At 40.1% G+C, this 25549-nt stretch overlaps 1 protein-coding gene across 1 annotated transcript; it reads left to right on the plus strand.

The window, feature by feature from the left end:
* Positions 1–865: 865 nt before the first annotated feature.
* Positions 866–18596, plus strand: Selenot (selenoprotein T). Its single transcript, XM_059265385.1, has 6 exons — positions 866–1084; positions 13154–13264; positions 13668–13794; positions 15577–15664; positions 17740–17893; positions 18296–18596. Exons 1-5 carry the CDS (start codon positions 948–950, stop codon positions 17862–17864), a joined length of 588 nt encoding a protein of 195 aa, XP_059121368.1. The 5' UTR covers positions 866–947; the 3' UTR covers positions 17865–17893; positions 18296–18596.
* Positions 18597–25549: the final 6953 nt, after the last annotated feature.

Below are 25549 nucleotides of genomic sequence, written 5' to 3' on the forward strand. Positions count from 1 at the left end.
TATCCAACAACTTCTTTCCTATACCAGTATACATTCTGCAAGATGACACTTTAGAAATGCTATTTTCTCTGACATATGCAGAAAGGAACTGTTCACATTATGATTTTTATCTAAGATGTTCTCCTACAACGGCACGGGAAGGCCTCCAGAAATGGTCCTAACTTGGAGTTCAGGAGCAACAGGACTAAGCAATAAACATCTTTATGATAAAGGACCAACATCAGAAGCAGCAGGAACCTTGTAGGACAAACTACCACCATCACCCCAAAATGAAGCCAGTTATCTATGATGATCAAGCTGCATCTTGGAGCAGGTGTAATCAACTTACAGGAAAAATAAAATTTGTTTTAAATATTCTTTTAGGAGAGATCAATATTGTAAGAGTAAAGGAAAAGCCATTAAAGGTAGGCTTGGAGGTAGAAGAGCTGGGGGATGTAGCTCAGTAGCAGTACAGTCCATGTCTAGCACGTACAAATAATTGTTCAACCCCTAATAATGTTGGTGATGCTAAACAGGCTTGTAATCCTAAGACTCGGGAGCTAGAGGCAGGAGAATCAGGCATTCATGGCTTATAGTTGGCTCATAAAAGCCCGCTGGGCTATATGAGAATGTCTTTAAAAACAAACAAACAAAAAGGATGTAGAACTCATATCTGCCAAGTGAGACAATTACGGGGCCCCTTTATATCTCACCGGCAAGATTTCTCCCTCTCTCCCTTGCACCCTCCCAGTGTTCGCACACATCCAAGATGGTGGTGGATCAAGACAGCGAAACAGGTCAGCTCTCCTTCCCACAATGGGCGCGGGCGCCGGCTGCGCAGGCGCATTCGGGCTTCCCGGGCCGACCTTGGCGGAGCGCGCCTGCGCAGTGGGGAGCAGTTCGTGGCTAGGTTCTGGGCTGGCTGCAGTCTCGGTCTGACGGCGGCCGGAGCGGCTGTCTCAAGTAAGATGAGGCTTCTGCTGCTTCTCCTGGTGGCGGCGTCGGCGGTGGTCCGCAGCGAGGCCTCTGCCAACCTGGGCGGCATGCCCAGCAAGAGATTAAAGATGCAGTACGCCACGGGGCCGCTGCTCAAGTTCCAGATTTGGTGAGTACGTGCGTCGACCCCCGGCCGCCCTGCCCGGCTTCGCGGCCTAGCCGGCTCGCTGCCCGACCGGAGAGCGCGGTACCGACGCCCTTCCGCATGGGCGGCCCGGCGTCGGGGCGCTTCCTCAGGCCGCCTCTGCCATCGGGGCACTGCCCGTGGCCCTCGCCCGCCTCTGGAGTGCTGGGCTGGGGCTGCAGGCCTTCCCGAGGCGGCTGCCTGCGAGGGCGGCAGCGCGGCGGGGCTCCGCATCACTGCGCGCCGGTAGCCCGGCCCGGCTGTGCGGCCGCGCTCCGGGGACGCGAGGTGGAGCCCGCCGCTTCTGAAAACAGCGGCTCGACTCCGGCTCCGCGGCTCCCGCACGCCTCCCCGGCCGCCTTCTACTTTGAAAGGTCTTGTGCATTCCTAGTAAGAGGAAGGGAACCCGTCAGTTTTCGACGCCACTTAGTAATTGACTTGGTTGTTGAAGCAGGACCGGGATCCATTTTACTAAGGTCGGGGAAGCTTTGAAGAGCGCCGATTAAAAAAAAAAAAAAAAAAAATCACGAGGCTGGAGAAAGTGAAACCTCAAAAGATGGTGTTTTCTCTGGATGGGATGTCAGATTAGTAATTATTTTCAGAATGTGGATACTTTGCAGTATTGTTATTGGCCAGAATCCATTTAAAGCCAACTTCTCAAAACGTGTACCAGTTAATCTTAAGTTTAGATTTTTATTTAATTGTTATGCTAAATCGCTGAAGACGAAGCAAAAATTTAAATTAAAAGATCATTTAAACCTGAAAATCAGAAAATAAGTTGGGGGGCTTTAAGTTTGGCGTAAAAATTTGGTGATTTCTTTCTGGTTACTAACAAAATTCCCTGCGAACTTTATGCACGCATTTATCGCATCACAGGTCGCTGCTGTTCCACTGACCTCTACACCCACAGCCCCTCACACTTTTTTTTCTTTTTTTTAAGAAAGTGGTAGCTGTTTTACAAGCTGACAAAGATGGCTAATGATTAACTGTGATAGTTGGGATTTAACTAGAAAGATTTAAGTTTTCAACTCAATGTAGTATTTCTCTATCTCCTGACCTCTTATTTGAACTCACACTTTTTCAAAGTACTTTTTTGTGTGTGCCTTTGCTTGCATTGGAGTTCTTTAATATCTATGTGTATAAATATATTGACGTGTGTGTGTGTGTGTGTGTGTGTGTGTATGGGTGTGTTGTGTGTGTGTCCGTCACAGTGCCCCTGGAGAAATCAGAGGACAGCTTGCAGGAGTTGGTTCTCTCCTTCCACCATGTTGGTCTGGAGCATTGAACTCAGGTCCAGTTTCCAAATCTCTCTGATGCAATATTTATTTGGATTCTTGTGCATTTCCCTTAAGATTTCCAAAAGAATAAACATACTGGTGATAACTGTAATCTCAACAGAGACAGAAGGATCAAATACTTAAGATCATCCCTGGCTACATAGATCAAAGCCAGCCTGAGCTACCCCAGTCCCTGTCTCAAAAGACAAAATGACGAAACCCACCCACAACAACAGCAACAAATGGAATGGCAAGCAGGAACTAAAGTGTTTTAGAAACATCGTAGTTGTTTTCGTTGTATTTTTGATGATTAGTGTTTTTTGTAATTTAGATTCAGACTTGTTTAAAATGTCAGATAAGTTTGTTTTGCAGTCATCGTAAACTCTGTGTTGTTTTAGAATATATACATTAGAAATAGCTTTATTATAATACCCTACCAAGTTGTTAAATTTAGCTTTCTGCTCTCCCCCAGAGATTAATCTGTTCATAGTAAATGAGTAGTAGGCTTCTGGTTTTAACAGACTCTTTTAAACATTTACTTGCAAGTTTGTGAAGGGAGAAGAAACTAATACAACTGAGCATAAACACATGAAAAAAAAAAACCTTAAATTTCCTTCGAAATTGCAGTGCCATAAAACTGGCTATTCTTTTCAGCTTACCTGTACTAAAGAAGTTCATTTCAGTTGGTTTTTGTGTTTTATACTTATTGTAGGTATTTTTCCGTAAATAGTTGTAGCTCAGTATACCTGCCTTCTGATGTTACCACTTTTGCAGTTGCTAGTAGAACAAAAGAGCAACACCTTGCATAACGGAATGAATAATGAGACGAAGCTTCTGACCGATTTCTGTGCTCTTGTGCCTTCCCAACAAGTGTTCATTCAGTACCTGCTGTGGCCATAGCTAAAGATTTCACAGTGCACCTGACAGGGCCACCCAGGAAACTTCCAAAAAATGGTACCGTTTTGTTCTCTGTATCTGAGTTCTCTTCTATCTCTGTATTGGTTCGTTATGTTAGTGGATTGAGCAGTAGAGTTACATGCTTTTGGTGTCAGTGATTTCGTACTGAGTATTTGGATGTTTAAATACAGAATGTTAAAAAGGAAGAACTCTAGTCAGACCTTGGCCTAAAGTTCTGTCTGACTTTCCCTCCTTTGACTTACGGTCAGTGTATTCTGGGAGCTGCCCATAGGCATGATGGGTCTTTGTTTTCTTTCACATGTGATTTAACATCCACTCAGATCTACAGTTCCTACAGTTTAAAGAGGTGACTGATTATAACTCTTTACAGTTAATACTCCCTTGAGCATTAGACAGTTAAATTACTGAGAATAGTAGATTAAATAAAGTTAAGGTTTCAGAACATTAGTATATGCTGATCTTTCAAATTAGCAATTTAGTTATCCACTGCTATAATTCTAGGATAGCCAGCTCCTGCCTACAGTTTTTTTTTTTGTTGTTGTTTTTTTGTTGTTGTTGTTGTTTTTTTTTTGGTTTTTCGAGATAGGGTTTCTCTGTGTAGCTTTGCGCCTTTCCTGGGACTCACTTGGTAGTCCAGGCTGGCCTCGAACTCACAGAGATCTGACTGGCTCTGCCTCCTGAGTGCTGGGATTAAAGGCGTGTGCCACCACCGCCCGGCCTCCTGCCTACAGTTTTATGAGATAAGTGAAGCAGGTATTAGGAAACTAGATTTTTATTTAAATGTATGCTGTCTCAGCCTTTGCTTTCATAGTATAGTAGAAAGAAACTGACCAAATACTGAGGGAGCTGTAGAGATGCTCAGCAGTTAAGAGCTTGCAGCCCCAAGTTTCCAGCACCTGTGTCAGGCAGTTCACAACTTCCAGTAACTCCACCTCCAGGGTGTTTGATGCCTGACTCTCAGAGGCACCTGCTTGTACTCTTCTCTTCTCCACAAAAATACATAATTTAAGAACCTTTTAAAAAGGCCAAAACTGATTTATGTGTTGATACTGATCAAGATTAGTGAGTGAAATGCTGAATTGGAGACATTGTGGATCATGTTGGTTAATGGACACTTGGTATCTGCATACTTAACAAACTACGGTTTTACCTACTCTTTGCAGGTATATTGTGTTGTGCATGGAATTTATTTCTGTGCTCTTGTGGTTTTGATAGGCAAGAACAAACTAGCACATAAAATTGCAGTTCTGCTAAGTGTTGTTAGGGGAAGTCTGCTGATAGGAGAGTGCCAGTCTGAGATCAGGAAGGTTTCCTTGAAGAAGTGAACTTGTATGTCGGGGGGTGTCATTCCTCCTCAGTACCTCAGGAGCCTCATCTTGTTTTTTGAGACAAGGTCTTGAGACCTGGCATACACCGTTGTCACTCCTGGCTTTTTTGCTGTTGTTAGTGCTAGGGATTGAACTCAGGTCTCTATGCTTGCTTGGCAACAAGCACTTTCAAAATGGAGTCATCTCCTTATCCCTTGAACAGAAATCTAATGATGAGATCTGTTTCTGTGGGGCTTTGTAAACTGTGGCCTTATTGAAAGAAAATACACTTTGCATGAGAAGCCCAAGGCTCTTATTGACTTTAAAGAATGCATAGCATAGACCCTTGAGGTTTCAGCTAGCCTCAGAGAGGCCACCTAGTATTATTGTAGAATTTTTTTTCAGAGGGCAAGAATGGAAGGGAATATTTTTAGGAGGGAAGGGGCTTTTTAGAGTTGTCCAACTGAGAGGTGATGGAACTCTGAACAGAAGGTAGTAGTGGAAATACCAAGAGGTTAGAGAGGTCTTCAAGAGATAGGTAATTTAGCATCATGAGGTGGTGAATTTCAGTTGGCCCTCTGTATCTGTGAGATCCATATCCATGGATTTTGCCAATCTCAGATTGAAAATATCTGCAGAGGGTGGTGTATTGCACTGTACTGGCATTCTCCAAATAGCAGTATGCATAACTATTCCACTGTGTTGAGTATTAAAGTACTCCACAGATGCTTTCATGCATACAGGAAGATGTGTGCAGGATGTATGTAAGTGCTGTGCCATTTTGTATTAGATCTAGATGAGCACCTGCCGCTGAGCTCCCCAGTGGACTCCACAGATACAGTGGAGAGAAGCAAGGCTCGAGGTAGGAGTTGTCAAGATGCTGAGCTGTGGAGTAATGAGTATGGTGTGTGCTCTCTGAGCTGTCTCTCAGGCCTGCAGGTCAGCTTCTAGAATAGACTCTTAATTTGAGTCTTTTGGTTACTGTTTCTGCTCTTTCATTTTGACTTTACTTCCTATAGTCTTTGAGATCTTTTCTTTCTTTTCATTGTTTTGAGACAGGGTCTCCAGTCTATCACTCCCTGTCATGGAACTCTATGTAGATCAGGCTGGCCTTGAACTCACACAGATGCACCTGCCTCGGCTTCTGGAGTGCTGGAATCAAAGCAGACCCAGTTTTGTATTTTACTTTTTATTTTTTATTTATTTATTTTTTTTAAGAGAAACAGTGGCTATGAAGACTTATCTGTTAAAGTGTTGCCAATGGTAGACTTTTGTCTGTTTAAAAAAAAACTAAAATGGGTGGACTTTGTACTGATCTGCTATAGTTGATCCTGTGATGCCTGTCCTCTCCAGCCCTTTGCTGGAGTGTAGATGATGGTTCCAGTCTGGTAGGTTGTTACCCAGCCGGCCTCTGCCTAGCTCAGAGTAGTTGTATGTGGGGCATGCTATGTCTTTTGCCTCCATGCCACCTAACCAAGCTTCCAGATTTCATTGTACCACTGCCATCATTCCTGTTCCCCTCAGACCCTGGTGTGCCTACACTGCTTCAATCTCACCAGCATTTCTCTCTTTAAATGTCTGGGGCTGGAGAGATGGTTCAGTGGCTAAGACTTCTGGCTTGCTCTTCCAGAGGTCCTGAGTGTAACAAGTCTTTCTCTGTCCTGCCAGCCAGCTCTCAAATAATGACATGGAGACTTATATTAATTATGAAAGCTCAGCCTATAGCTTAGGCTTATTCCTGAGTAGCTCTTATATCTTAACCCATATTTTTTAATCTACGTTCTGCTACGGGGCTTTTTACCTTTCTTTCATTCTGTACCTCTGACTTGTTCTGCATCTCCTAGTGTCTCCTGTGTACCCAGATTCCTCTTCCTCTCTCTCTGCCCAGAAGTCCCACCTATACCTCCTGCCTAGCTATTGGCAATTAAGATCTTTATTAAACAAATCAGAAGGCATCTTGGCAAAGGCACATCTTTATAATGTAAACAAATATTCCACAGTGTTTCTCCCTTTTTGTCTAATTAAAAAGGAAAGGCTTTTTTAACTTTATCATAGCAAAATTGTATACAGTAAGAACAATTATCAGGTAAGAATTACATTCACAATGTCTAGTCCATTTGCATTTAGCATACTCGGAGAAAATACTCTATTATCCATCTTACCTTGATGAACTTAAAATTTTATACATAAACTATTTTCTATCATAACTTGTATTACCATCCTAAACCTATCTTTTTAGACCTCAAAACATTTTCTTAGATAAACAACTTAAACCTTTATGTTTTTCAACCTTAAAAACTTTATACTTCCTTTGTGAGTTTTTTAGTTTGGTAACAAGAAAAACTGAAACTATAACTATCTCATCTTCAACTCTATCAGAGACCCAAGAAGGATATTACCTAAGTAAACAGGAAATGTAAAGCAAATAACTTCCAAAACTATAGAAACGACAGAGACATCTGGATCCCTGGACAGTCACCCCAAGGTTTCTCTGTAACGTTGGGGTATCCATCTTCACCCTACAGGCCTAGAATATCTGATGCACTTTTCTGTAAAGCAGGATTTTTGAAGGACTGTCCTATCTTGTCTTGGCAAAGTTCACCTGTCACTTTCTTTTGTGTCGGCTTGTCCAGTTTGGACAGCATGCTGTCAGCAGTTGAGGCAAGATCACTGTCTTGCCCAAATGGCTAGCTTTGTCACATTGAAATCAAACTCCATATGGAGGTTCTCTGATGCCCATCATCCTATTTTGAAGTAAATTGGTGCTGCCAAGAACAGACAAGTCTTACTGTCATGAAGAGCCTTATGTTATTGAAAACATTTTAAATACCATATTCTGTAGGTCTTTGAAGTATTTGAAGATCATCTATCTATCTAAAATATATTTCTGTGTGACCTTAAAAACATACCTAACATGACTACAAGTTTGATTGGTTATAGATGACTAACTACTAACCTGCATTTCTTAATTATCCTAAATAGTTTATAATAATAGCTTTTAAGGACTAGAACTTTGATTACATTTTTAACACATTTCGTACTGCTCACGAGTTTTCTCATGTTTCATGCACCATCTGTTATGGACCTTAGGTGTCAACACTGTCTTGCCCACATTGAATGAAGCAATTTCATTGGTGGAAACTATTCAGGTTAATCTATGAAAAACTATATAATTGCATGGACCCATAAAGCATTGCAGTTACATTGTATTTTGGTGATTTGAATAGTCTTTGTCTTCAAGTTCCTGGTGTAGCATGAATCCTAATTGGTCTTATAATAAAAACCTGGAGCCAGATATTGGGGTAAATGCTGAAAGATCAGAGGAAACAAGCCACAGCCACTTCTCATCACGCCATCTCCTCAGTTGAAAGCTGAAGATCCTGTCTCCACGAATCCTCAGACTGAATGCTCCTGAGTCCTCAGGCGAAAGGACTGAGTTCCTGTCTCCTCCCGCCTTATATGCCTTTCTCCACCCAGCCATATCATTTCGTGTCTCGACCTTCTTAGTGCTGGGATTAATGGCATCTGTTAACTTAAAGCTTTTTTAAAGCGTTCTCAGGCCCTGTGTTTGGATAGTTGAGCCCCATGTTGGACACCATATGTAAAGAGTCTTTCTTTGTCCTGCCAGCCAGCTACCAAATAATGACATGAAGACTTATATTAATTATGAAAGCTCAGCCTATAGCTTAGGCTTGTTCCTGATTAGCTCTTATATCTTAAATTAGCCCATATTTTTTAAAAGATTTGTTTATTTATTATATATACAGTGTTCTGCCTGCATATATGCCTACATATCAGAAGAGGGCACCAGATCTCATTGTAGTTGGTATTGAGCCTTGTGGTTGCTGGGAATTGAACTCAGGACCTCTGGAAGTGCAGCCAGTGCTCTTAGCCCATATTTTTTAATCTACGTTCTACTACGTTACTTTTTACCTTTCTTTCATTCCGTACCTCTGACTTATTCTGCATCTCCCAGTGTCTCCTGTGCATCTAGATTCCTCTTCCTCCCTTTCTCTGCCTAGAAGTACCACCTATACCTCCTGCCTAGCTATTGGCCATTCAGCTCTTTATTAAATCAATCGAAAGCACCTTGGCAAAGACACATCTGTACAATGCAAACAAATATTCCACAGCACCTGAGTTCAGTTCTCAGCAACCACATGGTGGCTCACAACCATCTATAATGGGATCTGATGCCCTATTCTGGCATGCAGATGAACATGCAGAGTGTCCATATACATAAATAAATATTTTTTTAAAAAAAAACCCTTTGTTGGGATATAGAAACCTAGGGATGGGGCACTTTATGGTAGGTGATTCCTTTTCCACTTTGCAGAGATGAAGGATGACTGTCCAGTCTCTCTTAAGACCTAGCTCTGTGAATTTTCAAATAGGAATTTTCCAGAAGCAAAGTTCAGGTAATTTTTCTTATTTTGGTCTTTCTGTTTGCCTTGCAGTTTTCTTCTAGATCTTACCATTAGTCATGGTCATTGTTAGTGTTTAGTGTGCTACATTGATATGAATTTCTGTGTTTTCAGGACTTGGATAAGAATTTATGAACTAAAATTGATCTTAAACATTTTCAGGCTAGATGTGATGGCACATACTTACCATCCCTGTGTGAAGGCAAGTGTGAAGACAGCCTAAGCAATTTAATGAGACCCTGTCTCCAAAGAGAAAAAGATTAGGGTGCTGTTCTGTACCACAGTGCTTGCTCAGCATAGTAGTAGTTTAATATTTTAGGTAATTTTGACTGGTAGAAGAAAATAAGAATCTGAGAGTAAATAGGTTAAAGATTCCTATAGTGGTTCTTGTAAGAATGAAAACGAAGCCTAGATGTTTTGTCATTGTTCTGTGTCCTGAAATCACAGTGCTTGCTTTCAGAGGCCACAGAACTTCTTTTGTTAAACTTAGCATTGTGCTGCACACAGGCAGGCTCTCCCTTAGGTATGTGTCACTCAGTCGTTCACCTTGACTAGTTCATTTGGAAGGTAGTTGTGTAGTCTGTGTCGAGTTGTCTTCATGTTGTGACTTCACTACTCCATTCAGCCCTAATGTCCAGTTAATCTAGTACATGAGCCCATGTTTATTATTGCCAAGTTTGCTCATAAAGAAGAGAGAATAGAGATTATTTTCTAAAAAAGGTTAAATCCAGATAGATTATGACCTGGGAAAAGAGTGGTAGAAAGTTATATATAATAGTGAAATTACAGCTATATTCTCACTTTAACACGTTTGATTTATGCACTGCTTTGTGGGCTTGCTTGTGCGTTTCCTTATAATTGTTCCCCAGTTTTTGCTGTATATTTGTCTCTCTCAAACTAGACTGTAAACTCCTTCAGGAGACTGAAATTTAATCATTTAAAGTACTGTTGTTTTTTTCTAGTATGGTGATAAGCATTTTTCTACATACCCACTGTCACTTTTACATGGTTATTTTGAGAATACAGGTGTAGTTGGATAGTGCAGGTGTTCTCCTCATTAGACCAGAGCGAATGCTATGACAAAGAAAGTTAATGGACCTGCACTGTTGCTAATTGGAAAACATATTTCCTAACTTCATCCATCGGTCCATAGTTAGCAGCCCTCCCTTAGTACTTCCCATAGTACTGTTGAAAAATTAAAACATAATTTTTAATTTTTTTGATTTTTATTTTATTTTTTATGGGAGGTATGCATGCACATGTGTGGAGGTCTCTAAGGTCAACCTTAGAGAGTTGGTTATCTTTAGCATGGGTGCAGGGATTGAACACAGGTCATCAGGCTTGTGTGGCAAGCAGTTTTACATGCTGAGCCATCTCACTAGCCCATGAAATTTTTTGTGTTTGTCAGTCTTTCTAATCTGAAAATTCTTGGCTTTATCATCCTTTGAGGAAATTGACTGTGGAATCAGGTCTGTGTATTGATGGGCTCACAAAATTTGGTTTCCCATCTGGCTCTGTGTTCTGTTAGCCTTATGACTATGAACAAGTCAACCCTCCTTTTCTGAGCCTACTCAGGTCTAAAGCAGGGGAGGCAAAACCTCACAGGCTTGCCTTGTTCTAGAGCCTGCTTCAGTTTTCATGGCAAGTCAAAAGAGAAAGGAGAATTGAGAGTGGTGACTGTATTTTGCCCATCTTCTTGTCTTGCCTGTGGTTAAAAAGCCGTTTTTGTTACATTCTGCATTTACCCCAATGTGGTTTTAGCTTAAAACATTCTAAATTGTAATCATTAACCTTTTAAAATTGTAATTGTTGTGTATGTTCGCATGTTCGCTCTCACACAGGTACCTGTGCTGTGTAGGTCAGGCTTGGCGGTAAGCACCTTTGCCTGCTGAGTCATCTTGACCAGATCAGTTTGTTTTTTGATCCAGTTCAGGTTCTGTACATTACTCTTTGGAAATATCCAATTCAGAAAAGTTATGTATTTGCAAAACAATGAGCTTTGGGGAACTATTATAATACTCAGTATAAAGTGAGACTAACAGTACAAAGCAAATGTATGACTTTAGAGTCAGCTGGCTAGTGTGCTGGAGACTCCTAGGAACTGTATGTGGGATGGAAGGGAACGTGGTGAGGAGGAGCACAAGTGAGGCATGGCCTTCTTGCTGGCAGTTCTTAGACGTTTCCAATTAGACTGTCAGTCTTAAAATTCTAACCAACCTGTTGGGAAGCTTAGTTTGAACCAAATGGAATAAGCAGAAGACTTAATAGTTGGTTTGGGGCTAGGGATGGGTGGACTAGCATGGATTTGTATGAGAAAAGGTTTTTGTGTGTGTGGTAGTTGATGATTTGAGGAACAGAGTTAAGCAAGAGTATGATGAGAAATGGAGCATTTTTTGGCTATAGTAGAGCGTTTTAGGGAAAACTGTACAATTTAGGATTAGGAAAGGTTTCATTGGAGAATAAATAGACTTGAAAGGTTTCTCTAACAATTTAATTATTTATGTAGACTAAATACTTCTATCTACAAAACATGTTAAAACTGATTCTCAATTTCATGGTTCTTTAAATAAACCAAACCTATATTAACACTCATGAAATGTTGCTTCAGTGTTCTCTAGACTCTGGGCGCTCCAAAGAGCAACATTTAGAGATTGGTCTGGTCTTCAGTGACAGTATATTCGGGGAGAGTTCACACACACAATAGAACTGGAAACTTAGTCTTTTTCCAATGCTGTCAAAGAAGACCCTGTGCTTTTTCAACTCTGCCAATTTAGTTCATTAGTTAGGGTTTCTGTTTTGAAAAGACACCATGGCTGTGGCAACTCTTCTAAGTAAAACATTTATTTGGGATGGCTTGCTTACAGTTTCAGAGGTTCAGTCTGTTATGGCAGGGAGTATGGCAACATGCAAGCAGACATGGTGCTGGCTACATCTTGATCAGAAGGCAGCTGGAACTGGTCTCAGACCCTGGGCAGGATCTTGAACATAGGAGACCTCAAAGCCCGTCCCCACAGTGACACACTTCCTCCATCAAGGCCATTCCTACTTCAACAAAACCACACCTCCTAATAGTGCTACTTTCTATGACCTTATGGGGGCCAATTACATGCAAACTATCACAGTTGCCTAACTAGGTACCAACCATTTCACTTTGCTCTGCTCTATCTGCTAATTGTAAACAAAACTCAGACTTGTTACAAGTTCTTAACCTCTCACTGCTTCCAAATTAAAGATTAAAACTTGGGTAGGCTAAGGAGTATGGCTCAGTGGAGTGCTTTCCTATCACAAGGATTGACCCCAGCACCTAGGGAGGAAAAAGAGGAAGGAAAGGGAGGGGGAATGACCAAAATCTCAGACCTTTACCATTAGGGAAAAAAAATCTGACTTCTCCCCACCCCTTTCTCCTACTCCTCTCCATTCCCCATTTTCATAACCACATGGCAAAGGATTTGGTCCTGCTTATGGGACACAACCCCTGGCCACCATTACTCATGTTCCAGAAATTCATGCCTACTGTAGGATAGCTTGGAATTCTCTAGAAATGAATGTGGGTTTTTAAAGTTATTCTCTATCAAATAACATTTAACACCAGAATCTTTGGGAGAAGTACAGTCAAAATCTTTCAATAGGACTGAGAAGAAAAAAATACACACTCTCGTCTTTGGATTCGCTGTTTGGTCTCTCACAGGCCATGCTGCATGTCTGTGGGGCCAGAATCACTTTCAGAACTTTTCAAATGCACTTCCAGGGCTCTGTATAAGCAGTAAGCAGTTGGAGAGGATTTCTGCCGCTTGCATTTCAGTCAGCATTTTCTATAGTCTCTACAAAGAGTCAATTGATGTAAGAGTTTGATATGCAGACATGTGTGCATTGGTGTTTGCTGTTGTCTAATCCAAAGCAATGAAATGTAATGTTATAACCAGCTGATTTATTCACTGGGAACATAAATATACAAAATTTGTAAGATGGGAAAAGAAAAAAAAAAAAACCTCGTTATCCATTGTCTAGGGTCAATCATTAATTGGGATGGATTTTGAAAAAAATTTAATCTGATAATTTTTAAACCTTCTTTGACTTTAAGTCTATATACATTCAAAACACTTAATGGAAACATTTCTTTTTTGGCAGTGTATCCTGAGGGTACAGGCGGGTGTTTGAGGAGTACATGCGGGTTATTAGCCAGCGGTATCCAGACATCCGCATTGAAGGAGAGAATTACCTCCCTCAACCAATTTATAGGTGAGTGAATTTCAATGACTTGAATACAGTCTTTCAGTTTACAAGCTTTGTAAATGGGCTTTGAAAATGAACCTTTGCTGGGTTCATGTAATTTCTTATTTGCTTATAATAATATACAGAGAATGCTACTTTGTAAATAACAATGGGATGATGACTTTTAAAGAGGTGTTTCCTCATATACTTTATGTTGGGAAGTTAGTCACACCTTCTGAGCATGCATTTTACCACTGAACCACACCCAAGGCTCCCCAGATTTACTAGAAAATCAATGATAACTAAATTTAATGTAATTAATAACAGATTTTATATTGAGAAAATGTCTTCACATAAAGTTTAGTTATTAAATTTCAGAATTGATAAGAATTTGTAGTTTCTGATTAACTTGTTTCTTTTCTTTTGATAGACATATAGCATCTTTCCTGTCAATCTTCAAACTAGTATTAATAGGCTTAATAATTGTTGGCAAGGATCCTTTTGCTTTTTTCGGCATGCAAGCTCCTAGCATCTGGCAGTGGGGCCAAGAAAATAAGGTATGTGGCTTTGGTGACTGTGGGCTTTTAGGTGTGGTGATGTGTGTGTGTGTGTGTGTGTGTGTGTGTGTATGTGCAGAGCATACATTTTAGTTGTTTTTTTTTTTTTTTTTTTTAACTTAGAAGCACAGGGACAATTTTGTTAGATTCAAAGAGAAAGAAGCTCTGTAAAACCTCAGCAGCTGCCTGGAGGAGAGAAGGAAAAAGCTGTGACGTTTAAGCTGGTGTGGAGGTCAGACTCATGTTTGGTGGGCAGCCACATGGTAGAGAGGGACACTTTAGAGAAAGAGTAAGGAAGCCCAAACATTGGGGGAAAGTCCAAAGTGTTAAGGAAAACATGCTTAGGATAGAGAAAGAAGAAAAAGGAGAAGTTATATCTTTCTCAATGTTGGGTTTTTCTTATTCAGCCAGGTGGGCAAGCTTATTACTGCATGGCTGCAGCCTGTGAGCTTCTGCCAATTAGTCTTCTTTTTATCTTTATACTTAACATCTTTTTTTCCTGAGTCATTTACCATCATCAGAAATGGATCTAATTTATTTCTCTCTTGAATGAGAGTGTTTTAGATGCTTCCCTTATGAAGCAAAGTTCTCTGGGGAGTGCTCTAGCCTGCCCTTTAGTTCTAGCCTTAGTACCATTAACAGACTCCCGTTTGGTGGTTCTTCCAGAACAGGCATTTGTTAGCATAACCATCCTTAGGTGAAATACGTCTTTGCCCCATTGTTAACAAGGTGTGGGTTTGCAGTTCAGTGCTTGGGTGTTGTGTACTGTGCTCACTTATGTAAAGCACATAAATATAGTTGTCATTCTTGGTTGATCATAGAAGAGCCAAGAGGTAAAGATACAGATTTTGTGACAATGCCTTCTGTGTTCCTATGAAAAACTGTGACATCAAACACCACCTGGCTCAATAAAATAGGCAGGCAAACTCTTTCTTTCTCTTATAGACATTTACTTTCGGAAACAATGTGTTATAATTTATATCTTCACCATATCCAACTTTTCGTTCAGTAATTTTACTAAATGAAAGCACTTCTCTCTTTTTTAAGAAGGTAGGGGGTTGCTAGGCAAGCTCAGTGGTAGGGTGCTTGCCTAGCAAGCATAAGGCCCTGGGTTTAGTCCTCAGCTCCGGGGGAAAAAAAAAAAGAAAACCAAAAAAAACCCTCCAAAACAAAAATCTTATTTCTATACCGTGCGGTGGTGGCGCACACCTTTAATCCCAGCACTCGGGAGGCAGAGGCAAGCGGATCTCTGTGAGTTCGAGGCCAACCTGGTCTGCAGAGCGAGATCCAGGGGAGGCACAAAGCTACACAAACCCTGTCTTAAACACCAAAAAAAAAAAAAAAGGAGGTAGATTTGCCTTTGAAGTGGTAAATGCATGTGCTAGGGCAGTCTAAATCTACAAATGGTTTTAAAATGATTTTTTTTAAACTTAAGTAGGTTGTATGTAATCTACATGAAGTTGCTGGTGGTTGCATCACTATTCTCTTGTGAAGACATTTTACATGATAAAATTGGTAAAGTTAACCATTCTAAATGGTATTTTTTTTTATTTAACTTCAGTTATTGAAGTGTTTTAGAAAGTCTATATATAATATGAATACTGTATGTAGGTTCTTTACCATGTAAAGAGCTGTGAATTTTTCCTGGTGTGTAGATAATTTGTGAGATGATATTTTATATGGACACTTTTAAAGTATATTAAAAGAAAGTACTATCAAATTAAGGTTGAAACCGTCAAAACAAATGAATGTGTCTTATGTTTTGTGCTGTTTGATTTCTAGGTTTATGCATGTATGATGGTTTTCTTCTTGAGCAACATGATTGAGAACCAGTGTATGTCAACAGGTGCATTTGAGATAACGTTAAATGGTAGGTTCTGAGTAGTGTGCATTTGTGATGAGTTATATGCTTAATAACAAACAGGCTTTTATTTTTCATGAGAAACTTCTTTAATGTCCATATAAAACAGTTTATATGATAGAGATTGAAAATTCAGGAGAAGAATCTTAATTGCTACTTGAGTTTCTAGAGCTTCTAGATGATTTGGCTCCCATGTGTTTTCTGTCTGGCTAATATTCTCCATAGCTTTAAAATAAAACCTGTATGATGATTCCTGAGTGCATACCTTTAGGGGTACTGCAGACCTGTTTTGAGTGCTTTGCTTGGGAATTTTTAAGATAACCTACTTCAAAATAAGCTCTTAGCTACCCCCTCTGGTTCCTGTGTGCTGCTTTGATTCTCCTCTGGGATTTTTTGTTCCTTTAATTGTTCCATCATTTGTCCTCCTAATTTGCTCAGAAACCTAGGGTAGCCTTCCATTATCCCCTCCACTCCATAGTTAAGGGATTACCAGGACCTCTCAAATCTGTCTCCTACATTGCTTACAAATCTACTTCTACTAATCTTCCCTGCTGGCATCCTAGTCCGTCTTACATGACTCCCCTGTTCTCTGAACAGTAGATTGTAAATAGACCTTTAACGATTTTTATTTTTGTTTTTTTAAGACAAGGTTTCTCTTTGTAATAGTCCTGAACTTTCTCTGTAGACTAGGCCGGCCTTGAACTTACAGAGATCCGCCTGCCTCTGCCTCCTGAATGCTGGGATATTGTTGGTTGTTTTTTATTCTTTGGCTCTTTTGGGGGCCCTCCACCTAGATCCCAAATAAACCACACAGAGGCTTATTCTTAATTATAAATGCCTGGCCTTAGCTTGGCTTGTTTCTTGCCAGCTTAAATTATCCCATCTACCTTTTACTTCTGGGCTTTTTTCTTTCCTTACTTCTGTATGTCTTACTTTCACTCTTACTCTGTGGCTGGCTGGCTGCTGGCTGGCACCTAGTGTCCTCCTCTCCTTGTTCTCTTGCTCTTTCTTCCTTTTCTCCCAGATTTTTCCTATTTATATTCTCTGCCTGCCAGCCCTGCCTATCATTTCTCCTGCCTTGCTATTGGCCGTTCAGCTCTTTATTAGACCATCAGACACAGTAACATAGCTTCACTGAGTTAAGCAAATCCAACACAAAAGAATGTAACACATCTTTGCATGGTTAAACAAATATTCCACAGCATAAACAAATGTAACACATCTTAATATTTTGCAACACTGGGACTAAAGGCATGCACCACCGCCCAGCTTGGGTTCTTTTGTTTGCTTGTTTGTTTGTTTGCTTTTTCTTCTTACAGTGATGTTTTTAATGAAGATTTCCTTGTGTCCCTTGAGTGACTAAAACTCCTTAAGCAAGTTCTTTTTCAAGATAAATGCCAGTGTATTCAGTGTGAGCAAAGGTCCTGCAAAATCTAGTTTGGGGATCAGCCAGGGGTGGTTGTGTATTTCATATCCTGTTGCTTGTCTGATGGTTTCATTTGAATACTGCTATGCCCAGTTTTAAAATGCATTTCCATTGCTGCCTTCAAGATGCTGTGAGTCGAATGACTGTGACAGATATGCTTCCCTAGGCAGAATGTTCAGTTCCTGGTTAGTTGCAGCTTGTTACCCCAATCTAAATTTCTATGCCTCTTCAGTCTCTCATGCAATACTTCCTTGTAACAATAGCCTGTGCAGGCCTACTCTACTTTTTAGCCTTTACATTTCTTTTCACCTCAAAAGTTTTCTACTTCCACGAGCTTAGTGGCTTGTCTTTATTTTTTTAGATCTAGTTTGACTACTGTGCTTCCCTGGCCAGTCAGCAGGAGAGGCTGGTGTTTGTACTCTTAGCACTGTAGCACTCTGGTTTTAATCTTCGGACATAGTATCATTTTGTGGTGACTTGGAATGCCCAGTGGTTCCTTTGCTGCAGTGAAAACCCACTAAGAGGAAGAAGCAGTGCACTTCTGTATCCCTAATTGTGTATGAAATTCAATAAATATTTGTGGGGCCGATGTCTATTATGGAATCATCTTTAATGTGTTTTTGGGCGGGGTGGGGGTGCTGGCTGTTTGTTTTTGTAGATGTGCCGGTGTGGTCTAAGCTGGAATCTGGTCATCTTCCATCCATGCAACAACTTGTTCAAATTCTTGACAATGAAATGAAACTCAATGTGCATATGGATTCAATCCCACATCATCGATCATAGCCCTACCTATCAGCACTGAAAACTATTTTGTAAGTAGTTAAAAAATACAGTAGCTATTTATAGGTTTCTATTAGTTTTTACCACAGACACTAGTAGATGCTACATATATTAGCACTTCAGTTTCCCACTTAAGATGGAACAGATGGATATCCCTTCAAACTTTGAACTCCTAGTAGCCAGAATTGATGTGTCTTATTATAGTTTGTAGATGCATAGCTTCTTTCAAATAATTAGTTCCTAAACATGTGCATTATTTTTAACATACATACGATAGAAAATTTATGAGCAAATGTGTAAATGTGAAGAGGGTTGGTTGGCTCTTGCTTAGTAGTGTCATTCTCTTTTCCTTTCTGATCAGTGGGTTAGCTTCCCAAGAGTTGGTATAAGAGTGACTACTGAAATACAATATTCTTTTTTTCTGTTTGTTTCAGACACTAAGGGATTTTGCAAGAGCAGCGTGACTGACATTATGAAGGCCTGTACTGAAGACAGCAAGCTGTTAGTACAGACCAGATGTTTCTTGGCAGGCTCGTTGTAACTCTTGGAAAACCTCAGTGCAAGACAGTTTTTCCATTGCTGGCACATGCTGAATTCTGCACATACATGGAGTGCAATGATACTGTGTAGCTTCCCCGAGTCCACTGTTAATAGTTTCTTCTTAATGTGGCATTACTACTTGTAACTCTTTTCTTGGTCATATTTGAGAAAATACAGAATTGAGTTACAACTTGAGTTTATTTCAAGATGTGTGTTAAGCTTGTTTGTTTTTATATGAATTTTCTTTTTCTTTTTTCTTTTTTTTTTTAATAGTTTAACGTCGGTTTTCTTGGGGAAACACCTGAAGTTCCCAAATAATTTATAAAAGTTTATCGGATAGCTCTAATTCGGTCATGCTTAATATATAGTTTTCAAAATACTGCAGATTGTGAACAGTAAATTATACAGGATTGTGGGGGGAAATCCAATATCCAGAGTACTCTACTGTGTGTGTGTGTGTGTGTGTGTGTGCGCGCGCGCACGCGCGCGCGTGCTTGAGTGTGTGTGTGTGTGTGTGTGTACATGCGTGTGCGCTCAAGTGTGTGTGTGTGTGTGTGTGTGTTTATCAGGAACAACAAAACCAACTGCTTTTAAAATCCTATTGTGTAGTTCAAATGTCTTGCCTTGACGAATCTAATGAATTGATTAATGGGCCTTTATACTAAACTAATTAAAAAAAAACTGAGCATATATAAGGTAAATGAAAGTTTATTGCTCAGTGTACCTGTTAGCATTATTTTTAATAACCATCTGCCTAATGCTTTGTTTTTGACTTACAGATAATCTCGTAAAGGACATACTTTAGATTCACACAAAGTAATGAGCTAATTTACTGTTTTTAGAACAGTTTAAACTCACCTCACTAAAGAAAAAGTCAGTGAAACCTCTTTACAAAGTATGTATTATGTAAACAGAGATCACTTGTCTAGTAATTGAATTATCTTAACATCATATATCAGAATTTTATTGTATTTGAAAGACAAAATTAAAAATATTTTTAATGTTTTCATATTGTTCCAGAGTTCTAAAAAGAAACTTAGGGTTGATAAAGATAATAGGAATGATTTAGCAGAAATAGAAACATAATGTTGAATAGCAGCTACATAGCAGCCATGGTAACAGACAGGGGTTAAGTGGAAGAGCCAAATGTAATCCTGAATTTGTGAGTGAAGTTATAGAGCTAATGGAAGGATGTTGGTGCCACCTAACTCTTAGATGCTGAGAGCAGCTTGACTACTGGACATACCTTGAGGCATTCAGGCAGTGCCTCTTCGTGTGACAGCTTGAAGTGGAGTCTACTGTGATCTTCAGATGACAGGAAGATAGTCTTGTGCTGAACTGAAGAAAAGTGATGCAATGTTACCCTCTGATTAGGATTATAGCACTGCTAGCCCAGGTGCTTCTGGTGATAGACATTGTCATTTAAACTCAAGTTCCTTAGAGGTTATTATTTATGTGTAAATATATATATTTTTGACTAGGTCTTAAAACCTTGTTAATATGGTTGCCTACTCCAGACTCCATATCTTGTAAAAGTTTAGCATCAGAGGGGCCTTTCTTCAAGTAATGGACGTTCCATTTATGACACAGTTAGCTTTATGGCACATAGACATTCAGAATCTGGGCCATGGATGTTCGTGTGTACATGACAGGTCAAACTGTGAAGAACTTAAAGTCAGATCCAGCTTTCTCCATGTTTGCCTTAGATCGATCTGTCTCCTAGTTATAGCTTTAACGGTCTGAAACATCTAGTAAAACTCAGCTGTTTTATCCATATCTCTGTTTTATTTTATGCTTAGTCATATTTAAATCCAGAATTTAATAGTCTACTCAACAAATAAATGAGATGCATGAATATAAAAATTATAAGGAAAAGGAGAAAGTAAACTATTTATAACGTTATTATATTACTAACAATTCAAAATGTATTAGTTGCTTATAAATTGGTGTAGCTGTATAGTTAGAAAACGTATGTGCTCTGTAACTCGGGAGACTGGACTTGTCAACAGACTGGCTTTACTGCTGTTTGCAGCACAGTTGCCATTGTGGAAGGTTTTTGCATTAATTGGAAAGCTGGTAAAACATGGCTCTAAGCCTCCGTGTGTCAGATGCACAGGACACATGCTTTCTCCATGGAGTGGTGTTGGGTACGGCACCAGCACTGGTGACAGTTGCTTCAGCCTCAACAGCTGGGAGATGTGGTGAGACCCGGTGATGGTTCATTCTTACTTTAAAGGTTTTTTAGTTTGGAATTTTGATTGACTGGCACATTCTATCATTGTCATAACTTAAAATAATTCAGTTAGAGTTTTTTTAAACATGATTTGATATTCTAGGGCTTTTCTTTTTTAAAAAAAAATGAGAAGCAAGTAAGGAATTGTAAAGATTTGGGACTTCTTTGTGGCATTGTGAAAATAAATAAGCCAACGTGAAAGGAACCATGCTTTGTGTTATTAATTCTGTACCAATGTATTTTACATAGTAAATGTGTTTAGGGAATTATTCATTGTAAAAGTTGTCATCCAATAATGTTTATTTATTTACTTTAATCCTGGCTTGATCAGACACCAGACGGCTTGGGAATTGAACCTGGGTCCTCTAGATCATCAGTCACTGCTCTTAACTACTGAGCCACCTCTATCCTGGATACAATGTTTATTTCTAATGGCTCTTTTTGTTTGTTTGTTTGTTTGTTTGTTTTTTGGGTTTTGGTTTTTTTGGTTTGTTTGTTTTTGTTGTTGTTATTTGTTTTGTTTTTTTGAAGCAAGATTTCTTTGTGCAAACCTGGTTGTCCTGAAACTCACTTTGTAGACCTGGCTGGCCTCAAACTAAGACATCCATCTGCTTCTGCCTGCCAAGTGCTGGGATTAAAGGCATGCACCACCACCAACTGGCCTCTAATGGCTTCTTAAGCCAGCTAGTTTTTGTCCGCCACCTCTGACTCACACTAAGTCTTACCACTGTTAGACCTTAGAACTGCTTTCTTTAGCCTTATAATTTGCAGGTACGGTGCTGAACTATCAACAGCTTTGTGATTTATTCTGGGCTGGAGCATGAAGAGACAACATACATTGTCCATCTTTTACCCCCATCTTCCAGGTTTCCTGAGAAATTTACATGGTAACATCCCCAGGTCTAAAGAGAAAACACCCCCTTTCCTGTCTCAACCAGCAAGTCAATTTAGAAGAAAATAATGTTCACTCAGGGAAGAACACAAAGTAACCAGTTTTAGATGTAGTGTGAAGACTGGGAGCCTTGTGTTCTCTCCCAGAGCTAGCAGGACAGGTTTCTGCTCTGCCTCTGTTAAGCATGAGCCAAGTAAAATACATTAGGCTAACTGTAGTTTGCTGTCCCACATTGCCTTTTCAGTTTCTGCTTAAGCATAACCACGGTAGATGCCTGGCTGCTCATGACTGGAGATGCTGATTCCCCTGCTCTGAAATGAGCCCAGTAATTTGCATTTCCTAATAAGCTTCAAGATAATGTTCATAATCAGTCTGAGCTACACACTGAGCAACATTGTACTTCAGGTTCATGATTCAGCCCAGAAGAAAAATGGAAAATTGCCTGCTTTTTCAGAAGCACTTACTAAGTACTTTGGTAAAATGGTAACTTATATAAACAGAATGACGAGAATATTGTTCCTTTAGAAAGAAAAGTTATCCCAATTAATATTTTGACTGCTGTGTATCCTTTCCTATGGGCTAATATTTAAGAGCTTTCTGCATAAAAGAATACAAATTTTTTTGTGTGGATACATTTTTAAAGTGTATAAACTGACGTGACGTATAGTTAAGGGGAAGGTTTTTATTGTAGATATAAGAGAATAGCCAGAGTCATCTAGAAGAGTCCAGAGCAGAGAGAGAGAGAGAGAGAGAGAGAGAGAGAGAGAGAGAGAGAGAGAGAAGTAGACTGAATGTAGCCAGGGGTATCTGCCGGAGGGGAGAATAACAGGGTATAGAGAATAGAGAAAACATAGTGAGAGGAGCAGAGAGAGAGAGATGGGAGTGAGAAGAGTAGGGTTATAAGGCTGGGATGGAAGCATGGACTCTGAAATGTGTAACACGTACTTGTGATGCTGAGGGATCACAGAGGTCAGCATGTACTTTGATATGCTGATAAGTACCACAGGTAGCCATATGTCCCTTCTGCCAAAGATAAAGGAAATGGTTCCATTTGGTAGAGGGGAGCTGGCTTCACAAGTTCCTAAGGAATGCTGACTTTTATATAACTGCCAGAAATTTTCCTATCATCCAGGTTTAGCTCATTTCTGGATATTTGGACTGCCCTTTTCAAGTTTGAGGACTTGGAGTTTTCTTTGGACCTAATAAAAGGAAATGGTCATTAAGTATAATTTAACTGGGTTGAATGGCCAGATTTTCTCAGAAAAGTAGGCAGCAGCATGCCTGCATTTGACTAGTGATGTAGTGACCTCAATTTTTATGTTAAAAATCTTTAAATTCTTTTGGGTCTGAGTATGGAAACATGCACATATTTGCTTTTATTTGAGAAATTAGCCATATTAGAACCCTGAATTGGTAGTGAACCCTAATCTGAACTATTTTATACCCATCAGAAAGAAAAGGATTCATGTTTCATGTAACTTAAAAAGTCTTATAACACTGACCTTGGAGACTCAGCTGGGATTGTCAGAACTCCTTTCTCCGCTGGCCCAGACCCCGTAAGCCCCCACCTTGGGCCTACAGAGTAGATAAGGAACATAGCTGTTCTCCCTGTATGTTCTTTCCTACCTTTTTTATTGGTGATGGGGGGTTGACTTAGCTTATTTTTTATGCTGGGGATTGAACCTAGCTTTGGGTATGCCAAGCACACACTACCACCAACTACGCCTCATGCCCTACCTTTCCTGTTTATTTCTTACTGGATATTCACTCCTTTGTTTTTGATCTGCTACTCCTTTATTTTCTTTTTCTTTTTCTTCTTTTCTGTTTTCTTTCTTTATTTATTTTGAGACAGGAATTATTTTTATAGCCCATAGCAGGCCTTGAATTCATAGAAATCTATTTGCCTGGCTCTGCCTTCCAAGTGCTGGGATTAAAAACACGTGCCACCTAACCTAGCCTCATTTCTGATTCTGTCTCCACCTAGCCACATTCCTAAATGAGATCACATTTCTATGGCTATGGCTTCTGGTTATGAGCTGCTCAAATCAAACATTCAGCTGTTACTCTATCGAACTGAGGGTTGTCTAGCACTTGATGGAGTTAGCACTTGAGTGCTTGGTTAAGAAAGGATTAGAGCCTCAAGGGCAAGTTGCTACTGACACTCCCTAGGGCCATCTGCTGGACTGTGCTCTGTGTCCTAGCAACTCTTAAGAGAATAGAAAACAATTGCAGGTCCTTTGTTTATTATTATTAAGTTGCTAAGAGCATGTCTGTTTGTAGGAAACTTCTGGTTTTACCTTCCTCAAAATGCCTAAACACTATTGGAAAGTGCTGCTGAATTGTATCTTTTAGTAACCTGTAAAATCTAGAGGTAAGAGATTGTTTTAAAGATACTAAATGAGGCTAGGGAGATAGATGACTCATCTCACTGCTGTTGCAGAAGACTCAAGTTCATTTCCTAGCACCAACGTGGTGGTTCACAACCATCTGTAACTCCAGTCCCAGGGCATTCTAGGCCTTCTTCTGGCCTCCAAAGACACCATAAACTCAGTGTGGTGCACTGCCATGTGGCAAACATACACATAAAATGAAAATCTTAAAGATATGAATATATTTATGTAAATAATATTTTGTAACCCCAGCCTTAAGATTTAATGATAACACTAACTAGCCTGACCCCAGTCCTAACACTAAGCATTATCTAAGACTTAACATTAATCCTAACCCTCCCCCATACTTAGCCCTAGCTCTAATCTTAACCTAAAACCAATCTCTAACACAGATCCCTTACCCTTAACAGTAATCTTGGCCCTCGCCATATAACTCAGGTTTTAACCTTGCATGAACACTATCCCATATCCTTAATCCTAGACTTGACCCTAACTGGAGTTCTAGATCGAACAACTTTTGGCCTACTCCTAACCCTAACTCTAGTCCTAACCCTAGGAAAAAAGTTAACTCAAACCTAACCTGTAACCCTGATCATAACACCAGTCCTAACCCTAACACTAGTGTAGTTATGCTCTAATTCTAATGTTAAGACCTCCCATACTTTTGGGTGAAATCTCAATACTATTCCCTCTTCCGTTCCCCAAATTCACAGGCCCTAGCACCAGTACCTAAAGTGATTGAAAAATTCCTTCCCAGTGTGCTTATGCAAGCTCCCTCTCCTTCCACTCCGTGTGTGTGTGTGTGTGTGTGTGTGTGTGCGCGCGCGCGCGCGCGCGCGCGCGCGCAGAGCCAATAGAAACCACAATGGTGGGGACATGAAATACACCGTACTTAGGGGGTTAGCAATACTCTGGTGTTCAGGTAAGGTTTTCACCCCTTGAGATTAGACTTATTCAGTGATCATCATATAAGGGGCCAAATGACCCAGGAGCAAAAACTCCAGGGCGTTGGCCCTCAAGTGCAGTTTCATGAATGCTCTTTAGAAGTGAGTAGATAGAACATATAGTGTAAATGAAAGTTTAAATGGAAGTTTCTCATCTCTACCTGTTCCCAAATACCTCTCAGCCATTTCCCAAATAATTGACTCAGAGGCTTAATATTACTTATAAATACTTGGCTGATAGCTCAGGCTTGTTGCTATCTAACTCTTACACTTAAATTAACCCATATTTCTATTTATGCTTTGCCACTTGGCTCATGGCTTGTTACCTCATTTTGTACACGTCCTACATGTCTGATGACTGGCTTGCATCTCCTCCAACTCTCCTGACTCCACCCTTCTTTCATCATTCTGTCTGCATCAAGCTGTCTCACCCAATTCTTGTGGTGCTATTGGCCAATCAGGTTTTTTGTTTGTTTGTTTTGTTTGTTTGTTTTTGGTTTCTTGAGACAGGGTTTCTCTGTGTATTTTTGGTGCCTGTCCTGGATCTCACTCTGTAGACCAGGCTGGCCTCGAACTCACAGAGATCTGTCTGGCTCTGCAAGTGCTGGGACTAAAGGCATGCACGACCACACGCAGCAACCTGTATTTCTTAATTATTCTAAACAGTTTGTAATAGTAGCTTTCAAGGA

This window comes from Peromyscus eremicus, chromosome 6 (assembly GCF_949786415.1).
Source record: "Peromyscus eremicus chromosome 6, PerEre_H2_v1, whole genome shotgun sequence".
Classification (NCBI taxonomy): Eukaryota; Metazoa; Chordata; class Mammalia; order Rodentia; family Cricetidae; genus Peromyscus; species Peromyscus eremicus.